Source organism: Nyctereutes procyonoides, unplaced genomic scaffold, assembly GCF_905146905.1.
Source record: "Nyctereutes procyonoides isolate TBG_1078 unplaced genomic scaffold, NYPRO_anot_genome, whole genome shotgun sequence".
In the NCBI taxonomy this organism is placed as follows: domain Eukaryota; kingdom Metazoa; phylum Chordata; class Mammalia; order Carnivora; family Canidae; genus Nyctereutes; species Nyctereutes procyonoides.
In genome coordinates this window covers 5,608,900-5,628,210 of record NW_026575035.1, presented here as the reverse complement: position 1 = coordinate 5,628,210, position 19,311 = coordinate 5,608,900, and the positions used below count along the sequence as shown (strand labels likewise).

Here is a 19,311-nt window from a genome sequence, read left to right as displayed (position 1 = left end):
GGTGCTTAACCAACTGTGCCACCCAGGTGCCCTGGCTGATTTTTTTTTGTATTAAAGATTTAGAAATAGAGTTCTTACTTTTAAGGGCCTAGTATTGAAAGTTATTGTTTGATTTCTTGTATCAAATAAAATGACTTACAAACATTAGGAGGTTGGATCAACAGAAATGGACAAACCTCAAAGAGAAAGGATTTATTAATATCTATCAATTGTTTCTTTACATTTAAACCCAAATACTAATAACAGATATATGGTCACATAGCTTTTCAAATATTTAATTTAAAAACTATATATATATACTATATATATATATAGTATATATATATAGTTTCTATTTGAAACTTTCTATTTGAAAGACTACAAAAAACTATAATTCTCAGGAAGTTTTCTTTGTTTCAATGTATAATTAATATGTTACACCACCAATGAATATCTTTCTTTTTCCTGCATATTGAAAACGTCAGTAATAATGCATATATATATATATGATCTTTATTATTTGCAGATTCCGTGATTACACATATGCCTACTTGTAAAATATATGCTAACCTCAAAATCAATATTCAAGGTCCGTTTGCAGTCATTCGTGGATCTGCTGACTGATAAAAAATTTAAGTTGCTGGATGAGCATGTTCCCAGTTGAGATTATATAAGGCAGTGCTCTGCCTTCATGTTTCAGCTCTCATACCAATAAATATCCTTTTCATAACATATTTAATGCCATGTTTTTCTCATATCTGTGCTTTTTGTTGGTGATTTTGCTATTTAAAAGGCCCCCCAAGTGTGGTGCTAAAGTACTGTCTAGTATTCCTAAACTGCAGGAAGGCTGGGATATGCCTTACAGAGAAAATACATTTTAGATGAGCTTCATTCAAGCATGAGTTATAATGCTGCGAGCTCAATGTTAATGAATCAACGATATGTACATGTATGTATTAGATAAGGGGTCTTGAACAGAAACCACATAAAGCCAGGTTGCAAATTGATTGGTTGATAAAAATGGGATCAGAGGCTCACAGGAACTTAATCCTCTGTTTCTCCTAGGAGCAAAGGTTCTATTTGCCAATTCAGTTTTTGCAGCATGGTCCCTCTGAAATACCTAAGAATAAACAATAGTGTAAATTAAGACAGTCATTGAGGAATTAGTGAATAAGAGGATTTATACCTCTTTATATTTACCTACAAAGCAGTAAGTTAGCTATTTCAAAGTCTAAGTGTATAAAATGCTAATGATATTTTTCAGCCCAGCTTTGTAGATCCAGTGGAAAGACAGTGGTTTTAATTATCCATCTCTTTATAAAGATATAAATTATTATTACATGATTATAAGTTTCATGAGGGCAGAAATTTTCTCATTGTTCACGTAAAAATACATAATGACTCGAAAAGTGCTTGGCATACAAAATATACCTATGAACTCCATATAAATGCTCTGCTGTGTCAAAGTTAATTATTTGCATATGTATTTTATTCATACTTTGAATAATTATTTGGGGAGTGTTGACCATATGGCAGACTCTATTCTGGGCCTGGAGATATAATAATAAGTAAAGAATATAAAGTCTTTGCCTTCAGGAACTTACAGCTAAAAGCAGTGGTTTCTAGACTTTCTTGCACATTGGAATCACCTACAGATTTTTTAAAACTCTGATACCTGACTCCACCCTACATTCTAATTTAATTAGTATATGATGTAACTTGGGCCTTGAGGTCTTCAAAACTTTTCCAGATGATTCTAATGCATAGCAGAATTTGTGAATCACTGACCTAATGTACAAGTTAAACATTAAACAATTACAAATTACTTATTTGAGAGTGATAATAGCCTGCGTTACTTTAATTTTGAGATTCAACACTTTGCCAAAGGCCACAAGCTTACTATGATGTATAGTTCAAATTACATTAATATTTGCTTGCTATTAATATCATTTTAATTTTGTCCTGTATTTTTATCCCAAAAGAAACACTTCATTATGGTATTTTCAAAAACCCAGTTGCTTTTTTCAAAAAGAAATGTATCTAAAAGGAGGTGGAATAAATGTAATATTTCAGTTGAGTCAATCACATACCTACCTTTATTAAACAGAGTGGCAAATATTATTTAGTTTTATCTAAATCAAGTATCACATTAATATGTTGTTCCTTTTTATTATATAAAAAAAGCATTAAAGAGGAATGTTGAGCAGTTCTTTACTCTGACTGTGTGTATGGTCTGTTACTACTTTTTTTAAATGAAGAAACAATAACTCTCATGTATGTATTTATGTAAGTAGGCTGGGTGGATGGATGGATGGATGGATGGATGGATGGATGGCTAGATGGATGGATAGATACGGTTCCTATCTAAATTTTATGGCCGCAATATGTTTGTTCAAAATATTCAAATCTTAACTTTGCACCCAGCTAGTAAAACTGCTGCTATTTTTATTAAACATTATACTTCTTCAGAACATATTTGAAATAGGTACTGGCCAACACTGATAACTTCCTTCCCTTCGTTTTGCATAATGCAGCAACTTTGATATCAGAATGCCACCACAATCTTGAATATTCTGACTAACTTTGCTGAGTTGACAGTAGCAACAATGGTAATAGCCATTGTAAAAAGGCGATGCAGAAATAAGTAGCTGTCGAATCCTAACGTCCCTTATATCCAGATTTTTTTATTTTCCGTACAGTATAATCTATATTCCAGTTAATAATTTAGTACTAATCAGCTCCTTATCTTCTGAAAAGGAGAGTCTGTTTTGAATCACAAGGCAACTGACCTTGAAAGTAGGTTTAATATATGCAGATTTCTCCTATCACCATTTTGCTGTTTCTCAGAATGTTTTCTTGGTTACATTTACAACTTGGCTGTACAATCCCTCTTGATCTAGCCTAACAGTAACTGATTTCATGCTAATACAGTCTCCACTCTTTTTTAGTTTTGAGTAAAGTCAAAACTTTATCTCGTTTATTTCTATAACTACTTTTAAATAATAATCTGATGTTTTAATGAGAAAATCGGAAAAATATGAATAGTTGAAGTAAATCATGAATATTATAAAGAATAGTAACATATTTTTAAACTAATTCAGCTGTTTGATAGGGTGCATCTTTGTCCAGTGTACTTAGATTTTACTAGAAAATGGCATTCTTTTAGTAGTGATGGGAATTATTTGCATTGATCAGTTAAAAGATGAATCTAAAATAACAATTTACAATTACTTCCTTGGACTATGGTCATGATTTAAAAAGCAATATAAATTGAACAATGAACCATGGATAATTATAATTATTTATAAAGAGAATTATAAAAATATGTAAACAAAATCTCCATAAGTTCAGTTTAAATATTAAAAGTTTTCAGCAATTTTAGGTTAGAAGTGTGTTTCAAAATAATCCTAATAGATAATTTTTAACATTGGGAATGACTTTGATTAAGCAAGTTATGTGGTTCTGCTGATTATTGCTTGATTGTCAGATGTAAAAAGAAAAAAAAGACAAGGAAAATTGTTTTGGTTTATATAAAAATGCTATATAATCTGGACTTTAAAAAGGATTTATGAAGTTCTTTGGAAATAGAATCTCATCATTACAGTCAGTTCCAAATTTCTTTCTTTGCATGTTGGTAATCGCAACTTGCTCTGAAGATTAAAATGTCTGTTTTGTTTCTTTAAATTTTTTAATATGCTTGTTTTCCCTATTAAAGTAGAGAAGAGACAAAATTTCTGTTTCAAAAGAGGACTGATGTTTAGGTTAAGACAGTGACAGCAAGGAAAATACTTTTTTTTTTTTTAGTTAAGTCATTTTTGAGAAGTGGAAGGTGGCTTTGCTTTAGATTAATACATCACTTTACTGGGCAGATTCTCTACTTAATGGTTTCCTTACATTGAAAACCACACTGAGCTGATGTGGATAGTTATTCTTCTTCATCTAACCTTTAGAGATCACATTTATGTAATCATCATACTTGAAAAGGTGAAATACAGAAAGAAGAGAAACTACTAATGTTCTTTTGGTGTTAATATAATATTTTGGCTAACGAAAAGTAACCTCAAAGAAATCAGCTTACAGAACAAAGTTTACTAACTCTAACTTTAAAGTGTAATGTTTTAATATTGATATTAATATTCCAAATTATTTTCATGAAAATTATTTTACATAATTTAGAAAACAGGCTAAGAAAAGTCAAGATCATTTTCACGAAAATTATTTTATGAAAATAACCTTGATTTTTATTACCTGTTTTCTACTTTAACTCATGCTATGAAAGAATGATTAAATCAAATATGGAATATAGAACAATTTAACAGACTTAATAGTCTTACAGATAAGATAGAAATGCTTCTGCTATTATCCTGAATAGTCAGTAGTGAAGTGAGTTGTTGTCTTCTTTAAACACCATGTAGTTTTCATCTTTAAAGAAATTTAAATATCGTATTTCACATCTTGGCTTAGAAAACCATTGTTCTGAGAGAAACATTCTTCAAGAATATAAGTTGCACTTTTTTAAATAGAACTTTTATCTACAAGTCCGTGTCTTTCTCCATGGGGTATTTGCCCTGACCAGGCTAAGAGGGTACATCTTTGTCTACAAACCATGATAGCACCCTGAAGAACAGCAATATTTTGCCCAGCTTACCGAACATATACTACAAAGTGACCTCTGTTAAGAGAGATTTTCAGTAGGTCATAGTTTATCATACACATTTATATTTTTGGACCTAGATTAACTTAATATATTTCTACTTTAGAAAATGTATGCTACTTATTATAAATTACTTGTAGGAATTAGCATGAATTTTTGATGTTTTTCCCAATTAAACCTTTCTTAGTAAGCTTAAAAGTACTCATAAATTAATGATGAATGTCGGGTTTAGTAAGTCTCATTTACTTAAGGATAATTGTTTCTATATCACCTAGGCATAAAATTAATATAGTTCTTTTAATAACTACTTAAGCTTTTAATCTAATGTAGCCTTAATGAATGTTACCTATAAGAAGTACTTGGTAAAGCAATAATGAAAGGCTCCCTGTATGTTATCCATCTGTCTTTTTCCTGAAAATAACTGAACTTCAATGTGAAAATATGCAAATACCATAACTTTGTGTATTTAAGGTTTATACATTCAAATTATATAATTTTTATTTTGTACAATTATGCCATGGACAATGTTTCCAAAAATCACTTCCACTAAATTATTAAAATTCCACAATCACTATAGTATGGAAAACACAAAAAATACTAAAGAATGTGATATTTGCTTTGATATGAGGCATAACTAGAAATCTAAAAGTAACCATGACTAAAATTGCTTCCCACATTTTCTTCTTTTCCTTTTTTCTTTGCTTCCTCATCCATCTCATTGTCCTTCCCCTACTCTTTTTTTAAGCAAATAGAAATATTCTGAATTTAGCCCAATTAACTTTAGAAGTAGAGAGGAGGGATTGGTCATAAGGAAATCAACTACTAACAAGTTATCTCATGTTAAAATCAATATGAGAAAAACTCTAATCTCCCTTTAGCCAACTTCCTGGGTTAACTCAGTTTTCAACTTCCTTTTGTGGAATGTACTAATTCGTTTCCAGGGTAGGCTAACTTCCTTAAGTAGTAGGAATCTCTTTTTTTTGTTTAACAGCCTTCATTGTTTTATTTTACATTTTTTCTGATTACTGATAAGGTTGATCATTTTCCCATGATATAGTTTAGATTTTCTTCATAAATCTAGTTTATTTTATTTTAGTAAGAACAGTAACATTAGTCCTACTCTTTTAACAAAATTTTAAGTGTACAGTGCCATATTATTGACAGTTACAGTGTTGTACAGCGATTGTTTATAGCTTATTCATCTTCCTTAACTGAAATTTTGTACTTTTTGATTAGTCACCCCCCCATTTCTCCCTCCCCCTGGCAACCCCATTCCTCTCTTTGGATCTATGAGTTTGACTATAGATTTCTCATTTTGGTGTAATTATGTAGTATCTTTTTCTGTGACTGGCTTATTTTATTGAGCATAATGGCTTTTTTAAAAAAGAGTTTATTAATTTATTAGAGACAGAGAGAGAGAGAGTGAGAGAGAGAGGCAGAGGGAGAAGCAGGCTCCATGCAGGGAGCCCGACGTGGGACTCGATCCCTGGTCTCCAGGATCATGCCCTGGGCGGAAGGAGGTGCTAAACCACTGAGCCACCGGGGCTGCCCGAGCGTAACATTTTTAAGGCTTATCCATGGTGTAGTATGTATCAATAGTTTATTCCTTTTTAAGGCTGAATAGTATTTCATTGTATAGCATACTCTTTTCCTTCCATTTATGGGCATTTATATTATTTCCAACTTGGCTATTCTGAATAGTGTTGCAATGTACCCTGACAACCATCTGACCAACTATATATAGTCATCAATTGTATTCATTATGTAGCATGGTTATGTCATCTGTTCTTGTTATTTCATCATGATTTAGTTAAACATTGCATAATTTGCTAAAACATGAATGTTAAAATAGATTTTTTTTTCCCCAATAAAAACCTAGGGGAATACTTTGGAAGTGGCTAAAAGCAAATTGATTTATTAAAATGGATAAAATGTTTTGAAAATATATAAAATTCTAGAAGGCTTCTGCATTTAGGTTTTACTGCTAGCTTTGACTTTTTTTCCTCCATTTAAAAAAAAAAAAAAGGAAACTAGATGTCAAAGGCAGTGTGTGAGATTTATACAAACAAAAATTTAATAAAGAATCACAAGCAAAAAAAATCACAAGCAGTGAATACTTATTTGAACAAAAAGTCTTGGTTATCCAACAAAACAGTAGCAATTTACAAATTTAAGTCAAATACTCTATTAAGTATGGATACACCATTTTCGCAATTGTTTTAATTATTTTATTTACTTAACCAGTTCAGTAAACTACCAATCCCAGCATTTAAGAAAAGAAGACTTCTACTGTACTTTGTAATTTCTTGAGACTCAAAAACCTAAAGAGAAATTTTCCCTTTGCTAGGCTGAGGCTGACTGGATGCTGTGGGTGTTTCCACATCTGAATATCATTAGGAAGACAAACTGCCCACTTGAGGAGATATGCCTGCTCTTTGGATCTGCTATATCTTCTGGAAATTCTCAAGTTTTTGACTCTATAAAATGGAGAAAATAATTTACAATAGCATGGATGGGAAACAGGTTTTATCTTGAAAGCCAGCTCTGATTAATTGCTAGTGACTACTTGAGGATCTGTTCTGAGATAAATCTGTAGCCCCTTCTCCACTCGATGAAAATGCTCTGATTCAATAGTGATGCCACTCGTGGGCACGGGATGAAGTAGAACGATAGCGTTGTTCTCTTGAGCTATACCCACACTTATCTTAGTGTTTTGAGTCCTACAAATTAATGACTGTCTACCTTTTTCTTCTTTTCCTTCTGTTGGAACACTTTTATGGGTGATATTCCTCACCTTGTTTAGTTACTACACAGACGAGAAAGACTGTGGGTTATGCACAGTTCACTGCTTTGGTTCACAAGGAAACATGTCCGTGTTATTTCACCACAAGTGAGAACTAATTCATGCAAATGAAAACCATGGGATACTGTCCATGTCTCCAAAAACCGATTAAGGACAGTTGGCCTTCACTAGAGAGAATCAGTCCCTCAAATAGATCCTTCAGATAGTACCCTCACAATTAGGAGTGCTACAAGATATGAAGACAAGCGGACTATTCCAGTGATCACTGTTTGATTGAGTGAATCTGGTTGCTAAAATGACTCCACTGTTTTCTTCACAAATTCTTCACATGGTTTTGAGTTTAAGAGACTGGGCTTCCCAGATGAAAAATATAAGTATTTCTAAGATATAATATTCACAAAATTAATGGTATTAAGAAACTGAATTAGAAATATTACTATGCCATAGTTTTTAACAAATGTAGGAAATGAGATTCTGACTTTATATAATACAAATGTGGCTAGAATTCTTTCTTGGAATATAAAATCAATAAACATATTCTCAGAAGTAAAATATAACCATTGAATACTCTCTTCTAAATGTTTCCCTAAATTCTAAATGTCTCCTATCACACGTGCATGTAAAAGCTATATGTGCTATATGGATGCTTGATATTAGGTTGATGATGGGAATGTATATAGATCCACACATGTTAGGGATAATTTTATTTCAGTTTAGGGCCTAGAATTTAATAGCCATGAGAAGCTAAAAGAAACGGAACCTTACTCACATGGCTCTTGTTTATTACAGCGGCTACAATGTACTAGCAACTATAGTGGTACTGTCCTTGGGAAGTTTCCAAACATTCAAGGGACGCAGATTCAAATGTAAGTAGATAGTGAAGGAGAATATGTTAAATCATATTAGGATTATGTCCAGGCTACTACTGGAATATATCCTAAATCCCCATCATTTCAAATCATAAATGTTTTACCCCAAAATAAACAAAGTTAGCTTGATTGTACAGTAAGAAAAATTGAAATTGTTAAGTGCCTATGTCAAGTGTCCACTTACCATCTTAACATCAAATTTCTCAAAGTAAAAGCCCATCTCTTAGAACATGTGGTAGGTGCTTTCATCCTCTTACATGGGATAAATCATGGTATAAATGCTTGAAACCCGAGAGATTCTCTCTTCTATTTTTAACTACTTAATGACATCATTTATTGTCTACTGGAAATCAATTTAGGAAATCATGTTAGTCCACTAAGCACTTCAGATAAGGTGATTCCATGAAGCATTCCAAGATTATCACAAGGAATTGCTTTCGCATGCCATAAAAGAGAAAGAAATGAGCAGAATATGGCCCGTGGAGGAGTTTACAGTTTTACAGCTCCTCCCACTGCAGCACATAACCCACTGCTAACAGTTACAGTTAACTTTGGATTACCACTCACAGATCGGAAGCCCAACAGCCATCACACGCACTGGCCTGCGGTGCCACTTGTATGTGTGTCTCTAAATCAATGATGAGGGTATCGGAACCGATACTGGACATGGAGATGGCAAATTACAGCGAGGTTTTGGATCCAACTTACACAACGTTGGAGTTTGAAACCATGCAGATTCTATATAATTCAAATGGTGAGTTCTCATCTGCTTGCAGATATAAAGGAAAGCGGGTATAATGGGAGGGGTAATGCTGAGTGTCCCAGCTGGCAGCTCTGTGTTTTCTTGCTTCTTAAGACCACATATCTGAGCCTGTGCATTTTATCACAAAATTTAAGTTAGTAATGTTGTGGCTGGTTTGTGTTGAGACTCTTTAAAAGTCTAGTTATGCATAATAACGTGACCTCAGCATTCCGTCATGGGCCAGTTAAGGTAAAAAGAACAGTTTCAGCAGTTACTTTATTTACTGTAAATCACAGTAGTAAGTAATATTGGCAGACTGGCTGTGAAGTACATTTTCTATGCAGTATTTAAAATGACATATGGAACGCTGGAGGCACTTACTGGTTGCCTCCTCCTGTCATTTCGGTTCTCCATGGCCACTGATGAGAAACTGCATCTAAAATCACTATCAAGTTTTTGCACCAAACACAATATGAAAGGAATTAAAGGCTTATATTATAACCTTACTACTTGACAAGCTAATGTTTAGCCTCACGAAGCTCTTGGCATTTATCTACTGTAACTTTTTAACTTTAAATAAGGCATGAGTTGTTTAGAGTTCATGTCTTTATATAATACAGTTTACTGTTGACTTTGTATTTAAATTTTTTCCCAAGGTAAAATCTTGTCCAAGATTACTTATAATTGTTAGAACACCTGAAATCTACTAATTATGTATACTTTGAAAAACCTGTGTGTGTGTGTGTGTGTGTGTGTGTGTGTGTGTGTAGTTCAGGACTGAGAATGTATCTTGTACTCAGGATATGGGAATGTTCTGCTGTGCTCCTCAATTTTACAACTGCTGTTCTCATTATATTTATAGTAAAAACTAGCTTATTATTGCAGATATTCTTTTTAATCATCAGAAGATGAATTCTGAAATTTTAGCACAAAGAGAATTGAAAGAAACCTGTAGTTCAAATCTTAGGAAGTCAGTTTTTTTATTCCTTATGTTTAGATTTGACTAGAGATATTTAATAGTATTTCTCTCAAGAGGATCATGATTTTTTAAAAAAAAGACTATATTACTAAATAAGGACAGATTTAGCATAAGTATTTAACATAACTGAATTTTGTGTTGTCTAACTTGTTTGTTTTGTAGTAATAACAATATGTACGTACGGCATTAAACAGAAAGCAAGAGTTGAATTTTTTCGTATTTCCATAATCTCCTAGAATACATTCAATCCTAATACTTCTGTCATATTTCTAATATCTATTTTGTGTATGTTACCAAAAAGAAGAATTCCTAGCTTTAAACTCTATAACATCACATGATAAACCCTTAAACATATTCTCATTAAGGTTTTTCTCAACTTGACCAAATTCTGTATGGTTAATGTCTGTCTATTCAGAAGTTTTAGTAAGTAGAATATGTGTGTTTTCACGGAATATAATTGGTGCATGACAGCCTTTAGTTTATCTTCTGTTATATTCAAGATATGGTAAATTGTTATTATGCCTATATTATCTTACAATTTTATAAATTTTTCAAAAGATTTTATTTGTTTATTCATGAGAGACACAGAGAAAGAGAGAGACAGAGAGGCAGAGACACAGGCAGAGGGAGAAGCAGGCTCCATGCAGGGAGCCTGACATGGGACTCGATCCCATGTCTCCAGGATCACCCCTGGGCTGAAGGCAGCGCTAAACCGCCGAGCCACCCAGGCTGCCCCAATTTTATAATTTTTAGTAAATTACCTTAAAATATTCATTGTCTTTTGAGTACATACAGATTTTAAAGGTATAATCAATAGTGTTAATCCATTTGAGAAATATTTAAATTAAAATATTTATGTGGATTTCTTAAAGTCTCTTCCTTCAAAACTATGGATTAGACATATACTTTATGCCAGACATAGTTCTGAGAGCTGGAAGACAGGAGTGCATACGACATATCTGAGTTCTCTAACATCATGAAGTTTATATTCTATAGGTAAAGTGGGATGATGAAAGAACATACCAATACATAATATAATTTTTAAAAATGAAATAGTTATTTAAAAAATAATCAGGGTTCTAGATTCTATTTGAAAGGCAGATGAACAATGACTCTTAGATGTGTGTTCAGAGAATATTTCACAGAAAGTGTGAGAATGGAGCAGAAATCAGGTAGCCAGCTCAAAGGCTTTGTTGAGGAAGAACTATCCTTCCAGCAGAAGGAACAGCAAGTTCCTGAGATGGGAGCAGACTCCAAGGGGGTTAAAATGGCAACACTGTTGAGCAGCGAGCCGATGGAAAGTAGTACCAAGTAATGGGATTGAGAGGTTGGAGGGGGATTTAACACACAAGGCTTTATACCAGCCATAAGATGTATAGGCTTTATTCTGTTTCTGAGGGTTAGGTACAGAAGGCTAATATGGTGTGAATTTCTTATTCCAAGAGCACTTTGGGGTAATAAACAGTAGGGGAGCAAGGGTGGAAACAGAAAAATTAGATAAGAGGCTATTGCAGTAATCTAGGGGAAAGATTATAGTTGATTGGATAAGGGTGGCTATGGTAAAAGGGAAAAATTATGGATTCGATATGTCTTTCAAATATAGACCTAGTATTAGATTGGATATGAATAATGAAGGAGAAAATCCAATGAAGACCACCAGGGTATTGGTCCTAGGTACTGGATGGTACCATTGAGTGACATGGAGAAGACTGAAGGAAGAACAAGTTCAAGGGGAAAAATAGAAGAGTTCTGGCTTTTGAAACATTAATTTGCAATTCTTATTAAACCTCAAGGTGAAGTTGTTAAATAGGTATTTGGGCATTTCAGACTGATGCCCGTGGAAGACATCAGGGCTAAAGATAAAATCTGTGGATTTTCTCTCATACACTTGTATTTAACATCATGGGATTAGAAGAGCTTTCCTTGGGAAAGAGTGTATTTGGAGGGACTGAGACCTATGGTGTCCCAAAGTTTGATTTTCAGAAATATGAGAGGGAAGACTGGAATGGAGATGGGCAGAAGTGGCCAGTGGTTCAAGGGAGAGCACAGGTATGCTCCAAGAGGTCAAGGAATGGACTGCTTTGAGCCTGTGAATCATTAGTAGGGTAATATAAATCAGAAATACTCTGTATTAACTTGAAGCCTACTCTGCTTTTTCTTTAACAGATAGCTCTGCTCCAGAGACAACAAGTATGAATGCCACAGACAATGGTGTCAACTGTCTATGTGCTATATGTGGGGACAGAGCCACAGGAAAGCATTATGGAGCATCAAGCTGTGATGGGTGCAAGGGCTTCTTCAGACGCAGCATACGCAAGAGTCACGTATATTCCTGCAGGTATTTGAGATGCTCCTTTTGAGAAAGTTACTTTGAGAGGCATTTCAAAATGGTGTGCAAGAAGTAAGGGAATAAAATCAGAGCTTTTGGGGCACCTGGGTGCCTCAGTTGGTTAAGTGCCCAACTTCTGATTGCGGCTCAGGTCATGAGATCAAGCCCCACATCAGGTTTCCCATTCAGCACAAAGTGCTTGTCCTCTGCTCCTCCTCCCACTCACTATCTCGCTCTCTCTTAAATAAATAAACAAATAAATAGAAATCTCACTCTCTCTTAAATAAATAAACAAATAAATAAAAATCAGAGCTTTCATGTTTCTGTAATTCTACAGACAAAATCCATAAGCTGTGTTAAAAGGATATGTGGATGCCAGTGCAGGTTGTATTCCCACTGGTGGTTCGTTTTTTTATGAAATATTTTAGACTTAAAAATGTATTTTAAAAATCCACATACTTATCACCCAACCTAGGCCAATATAATCAAAGCCTCTAGTGAACACACCTCTTGTATCACTTTCTCTCTTCTCTCCCAGGGATAACTACTGTCTGAAATTTGGTGTTTGTCTTTTCTTGTGTTCTTTTATTGTTTAACCACATATTCACGGACCAATGGACATATTTAAATCTGTGTTTTCCTGCACATTGATTTTCTTTTCGACATCTCTACATCCTGAGTCTTTTGAACAAGATTATAAAAGTGGGGATGATTTCTGGTAGCTTGTCAATGTAAATGAATGAAATTAAATTTTCAGTCCTAAAATTTTAAATGTATTTCTCATGCCACGATTTTGCCATTGAACTTAATGTTTTGTCTAAAATGTATTTAACTATACTGTATATGTCAAATGTTTCTACGAGGCTTTTAAAAAAATAGTATCTAGTCAACATCATAGTGTAAGTTAGGATTAAATATTCCACCTCGAGTATTCAGAGCGACAGTTCTGGAATGCAGATTACATCTATGTGAAATATGGACTATTAAAAAATGACTGAAGCTAACAGAAAAATATCAATGCTCAGTTGATGAAAAGCATGTTGCTGTGTTGTTTTATAAACAAGCTAGACATTTGGAAAGAAGTTACCTCTCTCACAATATGTTGCCATTTGGTTTCTAGGAATCTGGGAAAAGTTAATATCTAACTCTCCAAATATCTAACTAGTGTTCTCTAGTAATTTTTTCCAGGAGAGCTTAAAGTTGGTTTTTAAAAAAAATGTTAGTTATCTACTTTAAAACCTTCTTGATGAACAAACAAAAATATATTTAGATAATTCTTGCTTTTATGTACATCAAAGCTCTAGAGACAAAATATAAACCAGTAAATTTGCCTCATTATTTTTTTAAGATTTTATTTATTTATTCATGAGAGACACAGGCAGAGGGAGAAGCAGGCTCCATGCAGGGAGTCCGAGATGTGGGACTCGATCCTGGGACTACAGTATCATGCCCTGAGCTAAAGGTAGATGCTCAACCGATGAGACACCCAAGCATCCCAAACTTGCCTCATTAAAAGCATTTTCTCTAATTTCTATAATTACATTAAATATTCAGTGCTTTTACAAAATTAAGAATAAAAATAAATACAAAATAACATGTAAACAATATATTTTGAGTCATGTGTTCTATTGAAGATGAAACACATATATATGAAAAATGGTGTGATCCAAACAACTAATCCAACAAATACTTTTAAGAATCAGAAAATAACAGCACCAAGATTTGATTTCTTCCCATCTTGTATGGGAAAAGTGAGAAAGGAGGTTTCTATAGCAACTCTTGGAATTTAAAAAATATTCCCACCACATGGACAGTTTAACTCCTCACACCTTCCCATCATGAGTATTGCTGCCAACTTAGCCTTCTTTACATATTTTGGTATTAAGCAAATGCTATGATTTTCCATTTGGAAAATAGTTATTATAATGATGAAAGTGTAGGAGCATCAAGGTCTTTTAAGCTCATATTTTGCTGGTCTCATCTCAAATTGATCCATTTCCTCAGATGTACAAATTTCATTTCCACCCTAACTTCCATCACACAAAAGTTGGGCTTTCCTTCCCAAAGCACTTTAAATTGCTGATTCAATACTTCTTAAATCATGTTTCCTTTATTATGACTATTTGCAAACTTGTATGTATACACTATTAGATTGTTGCTTTCCTGAATGGAAGAGACAAGTCATATTCCTTTGTTCAATCCCTACCCCAGGATCTTGTAACAGAAGGTGCTTAACATGTTTATTCAGTTCTTGCATCAATGTTAATTGAGTGTGTTTCCACCTGGTATATATTGGTAATCTAGTTCCCTCTCCTGAAGTCTCCTTAGCCATGAGTTCCCAAGTGAACAATTCTTTTTTTTTTCCTCATCCTGAAGATATATCTCTCTTCCCACTCAGTTCCTTTATAGGAGGCTTTATATTCGCTCCATTTGAAGTGGCTACCCATCATTTTTAGAAGAAATGTCTTCTTTTATAGATCACTAGAAATGTTCTTTTATTCCCATCATTAATAATTAGCCACAAATAATCAGTATTATAGCAATACATGTAGATATGGGTAATTTTATGACATAATTTTGAAGAAATGTTATTATTTTACCATATGATTGAATAATATTTGCCCCAAAACCACAAAAGTACATTCACACAACAACTGTAGTTTAAAAAAAAAGAAAAAAATCCTTCCAATTTGACAACTGTAAATTAATTTGAGATTGTTAAATACCATCCCAAGTTCCATCAAGAGTGAATTAGTGGACCTGGGAATTAAGTTCACATCTAATTCCATAGACTGTACTCTTTTTTATTCTGTGGAAAATTCAGGTTTTGAGTATGTTCGCAGAATTGTGCAACCATCACCACCATCAACTTAGAACATTTTCATCACCCTGTAAAGAGACCTACCCTTAAGCTGTCCCTCTCCATTTCCCCTAACTCCCTCCCTTCCAATGACAGGCAAGGACTAATCCACTTTCTGTTTCTATAGATTTGCCTCTTCTGGACATTTGATAGAAATTAAATTACAGGCACACCTCACTTTATTGCACTTTGCAGACATTGCTTTTTTTTTTTTTTCCTCTTCAAATGGAAGGTTTCTGGCAACCCTGCATTGAGGGAGTGTTGGCACCATTTTCCAAACAGTATTGGTTTACTTTGTGTCTGTGAGTCATATTTGGGTAATTCTTGTAATATTTCGAACATTTTCATTATTATTCTGTTGATTACGGTGATCTGTGATCAGTGATTGTGGCTCGTTGAAAATTTAGATAGTGGTTAGCAGTTTTTAGCAATAAAGTATTTCTGATTAAGGTATTACACTGCTATTTTAGACAATACTCTTGCACAGTTTATAGATTACAGTATAGTGTAAACATAACAATATACACTGAGAAAGCAAGAAATTTCATTTGACTCACTTTATTATGATACTTGCTTTATTGTGGTGGTCTGAAACCGAAACAGTAGAATTTCTCAGGTATGCCTGTATATAAAACGTAGCCTATTGTGTCTGACTTCTTTCACTTAGAAGTGTTCTCAAGGTTCATCCATGTTTGTAGCTTGTATCAGTACTCCATTCTTGTTCATTGCCCAGCAATAATATCCATTGTCTAAGTATACCACATTTTATACAGCTGATGGGCGTTTGGATTGTCCCTGAATTTTGGCTGTTATGAATAATGATGATTTGGACATTTGTGTACAAGTTCCAGTGGAAACATATGTTTTCATTTCTTTTGTGTACATACCTAGGAGTGAAATTGCTGGGTCATATGGTAATTTTAATGCCTAACTTCTCTTAAAAAGTGCCAAACTTTCTTTGCAAGCAGCTGCATCATTTTATATTACAAAAAAGCAACTTATAAGGGTTCCAATTTTTCCACATCCTCATTGACACTTGTTAGTATCTGTCTTTTTTTCCTTTTGTTTCTGATTATAGCCATTTTATTGGGTGTGAGGTAGTACCAATTGTGCAGAGACCATACTCTAAATGCTGTTCTCACTTGACTCTGGATATGTAATTTGGCAGAGTAGATTTCAATTGCATGTGAGGCACATTTAAAATTAATAGAAGAATATTTAAAAAGAGAAAAGCATAAAAGTGCAGAGGAATGAAGTTCTGATATATTCTCCATTACACTGAAATCATTTAGCAATAAGCAATTAGAATTCACATGCCAAAGAGTTTTAAACTAGGTTTGGCTTTTGTGACTCAGGATAGAAGTAATAATGTATATTATGCATACTGGCAGAAAGTGAGATATCATTCAGGTTTGTTTTATTATAAAGACTACATGAGAAGTGTGTGGGGGGGTGCATGGGTGGCTCAGTTGATTAAGCATCTGCCTTCCGCTCAGGTCATGATCCCAGGATCCTGGGATCGAGCCCTGCATCAGGCTCCGTGCTCAGCAGAGAGTCTGCTTCTCCCTCTCTCTCAGCCCCTCCCCTTGCTTGTACTCCATCTCAAGTAAATAAATAAAATCTTGCAAAAAGAAAAAAGAAGTGAGGCTTGTATTTCCATGTATATGCTGATCATTAGACTGGAAAATTTGCAGGTAATTGTTCTTACACATTCTTCCTGTTGGGCCAAATTTGACCATACTTATTTTATGCAAGATCTATTTATCTGTTTATTTGTGCATGTTTGTTGTTGTTGCTGTTTTTGATAAATAGTTTTCTGCAAACTAATATATCTTTGTTTGATATTATAGGTTCAGTCGGCAATGTGTTGTTGACAAGGACAAAAGGAATCAATGTAGATATTGTCGATTAAGAAAGTGTTTTAGAGCAGGAATGAAAAAAGAAGGTAACAATATATAGTATAATAATGATAATTATTGATGAAAAGTGTTATACACATACATCTTCATTTAATCATAACCTTTTCACAGGAGTTCTGATTTTCCTCAGTGAAGAATCTTTAAATCTTTAATTCCCTGAATTTAAGAATTTACCCAAGGACACTGACACCAATCTTTGATGACTATCTGATTCCAGACACTGTTACCTCTACTACTGTGATATACCTGGAAACAAATCATTATCTAAATAATATCCTGATATCCAGTTCAAAAGACAAAAGACAAAATCTATTAATAGGTTGAAATTATAAATGTATTTTTAAACACGCTTTTGTTGTCAATAACAATTGAATATCTTTATTCATCTCATAAATATTGATTGAATGTTTGCTTTTTGTTCATTGATTTATCTAAAAAAGACTTATTGAGCACTTCCTTCTAAAACCTGTTCCAGATGCTAAGGTGAACATAACTGAACATAACTGAAAAAGAATCCTTCCTCTCAGGGAGTTTATATTCTATGGAGAAACAGAAACAGTGGACTAGATATTCTATTTTAGTGTACATTAATTTCATTTTGAACATAGTAAATAATCTTATTATATTATCCTACATTCTTACTATGGTTAATTTGGAAACAAATCTGTTGAACACATTTTAACATTTGGCAGAGGACAGCCGCTGCCAACATAATATGCTTATCAGTTTTGTCACATGCTTATGCCTATTATATACAAAGAAATATTTTTCAGGACTATTTCAGAAACCATAAAAAAATGAAATCAAGTTAATATACTATGGAAATGTAAATCATATCAAGCTTATCTTGAACCTAGTTTTGTCATTGTCACAATATTTTAAATAGACAAAAATTCCATTGGTTTCATTCAGATTGCTCGTCTCCAAAAGAAGGCAAAAGGAAGTTTACAAAATTAAAGGAGAGGCATTTTGTTATTATAAAATGACTTATTTCTAATGGCCTATTTCATAGTTTATGAGATTAATTACATACTTCATTAATCAACTTCATCTATTTCTATTTGAATTCCAGCGTTACTCCTACAAAGGTATAAGGAAGTCACAACCCTCTATTTCCTTTAAGAGTTTACAAGTTTTGGGCAGCTCGGGTGGCTCAGGGGGTTAGCGTCTGCCTTCAGCCCGGGCATGATCCTGGAGACTCAGGATCCAGTCCCGCATCGGGCTCCCTGCATGGAGCCTGCTTATCCCTCTGCCTGTGTCTCTGACTCTCTCTCTCTGTGTGTCTCTCATGAATAAATAAATAAAATCTTAAAAAAAAAAGTTTACAAGTTTTGAAATAAAATTACTTTAAAATAGTTAAATTATGTCTCCAACCATTCATAGAATAATGCATTAGTTTTTTTCTAAATAGATTAGGAAGAAACTTTTGGGCTTCAAAGTAGATATATTTCTCATATTTACAGTAATGGCATAATATCAAGGTTATTCAGATAGAAACCTATATAAACATGGTTTTATGTCAAAAATGATAGCAGTAAAAAGATTACAAATGTTCACAATATCTTGCCGCATTTCTGAGGATTGATCATGTAAATGAAATTCATAAAAGCATAGCTTACTTTTTAATTTTTTATCTCTACATATGCATTTCCATATGAGTCAGTTTAGGCTGAAAATCAATGACAATTTCTATGGGGAAAAAACTGTAAGCTGCCAGTAAATATGATTTTAAGATAAAATATTAATGATACACTCCAACTTAAACACTACTCACTCTTAAAGGCAAAAGTCCAGTATTTTCTCTCCCAGATTAATGGGTTGATGGTTGATACTAAGTTTTGGGTAAATAGTAGATTTTGGCATCCTTAGAAATTGGTGAATCTCTTTACAGAAAGAATAATTGCATCATAATTTCTAATAGTTCTACATCTTATCTCTCCAGCAGAATAGAATAGAGCATTGATGTAAATAATTTAGGGGTACAGGCCTTGTTTTCATCCTTTTTGGTTAACGGAATATATAATCCCCGAAGTTTTAAAACTTAACATGGAAAGGCATCTGGGAGACTCAGTCACTTTAGCATCCAACTCTTGGTTTTGGCTTAGGTCGTTATCTCCAGGTCGTGGGATCCAGCCCCACATCAGTCTGCTTGAGATGTTTTCTTTCTCCTTCTGCCT

The 19,311-nt window shown here is 33.6% G+C and overlaps 1 protein-coding gene across 6 annotated transcripts in view; it reads left to right on the top strand.

Moving 5' to 3' along the window:
• Window positions 1–19,311, top strand: part of HNF4G (hepatocyte nuclear factor 4 gamma) — a 121,904-nt gene that overhangs the window by 86,918 nt on the left and 15,675 nt on the right. For 3 of the 6 annotated variants that reach the window (XM_055318136.1, XM_055318135.1, XM_055318134.1), the window contains 5 exons: window positions 6,981–7,156; window positions 8,226–8,302; window positions 8,875–9,059; window positions 12,193–12,364; window positions 17,066–17,160. In XM_055318136.1, the coding sequence (XP_055174111.1) occupies window positions 7,118–7,156; window positions 8,226–8,302; window positions 8,875–9,059; window positions 12,193–12,364; window positions 17,066–17,160 (568 nt within the window). In that variant the 5' untranslated portion in view covers window positions 6,981–7,117. The remainder of the gene's footprint in view (window positions 1–6,980; window positions 7,157–8,225; window positions 8,303–8,874; window positions 9,060–12,192; window positions 12,365–17,065; window positions 17,161–19,311) is intronic. The other 3 variants (XM_055318139.1, XM_055318138.1, XM_055318137.1) reach the window with 2 other exon arrangements.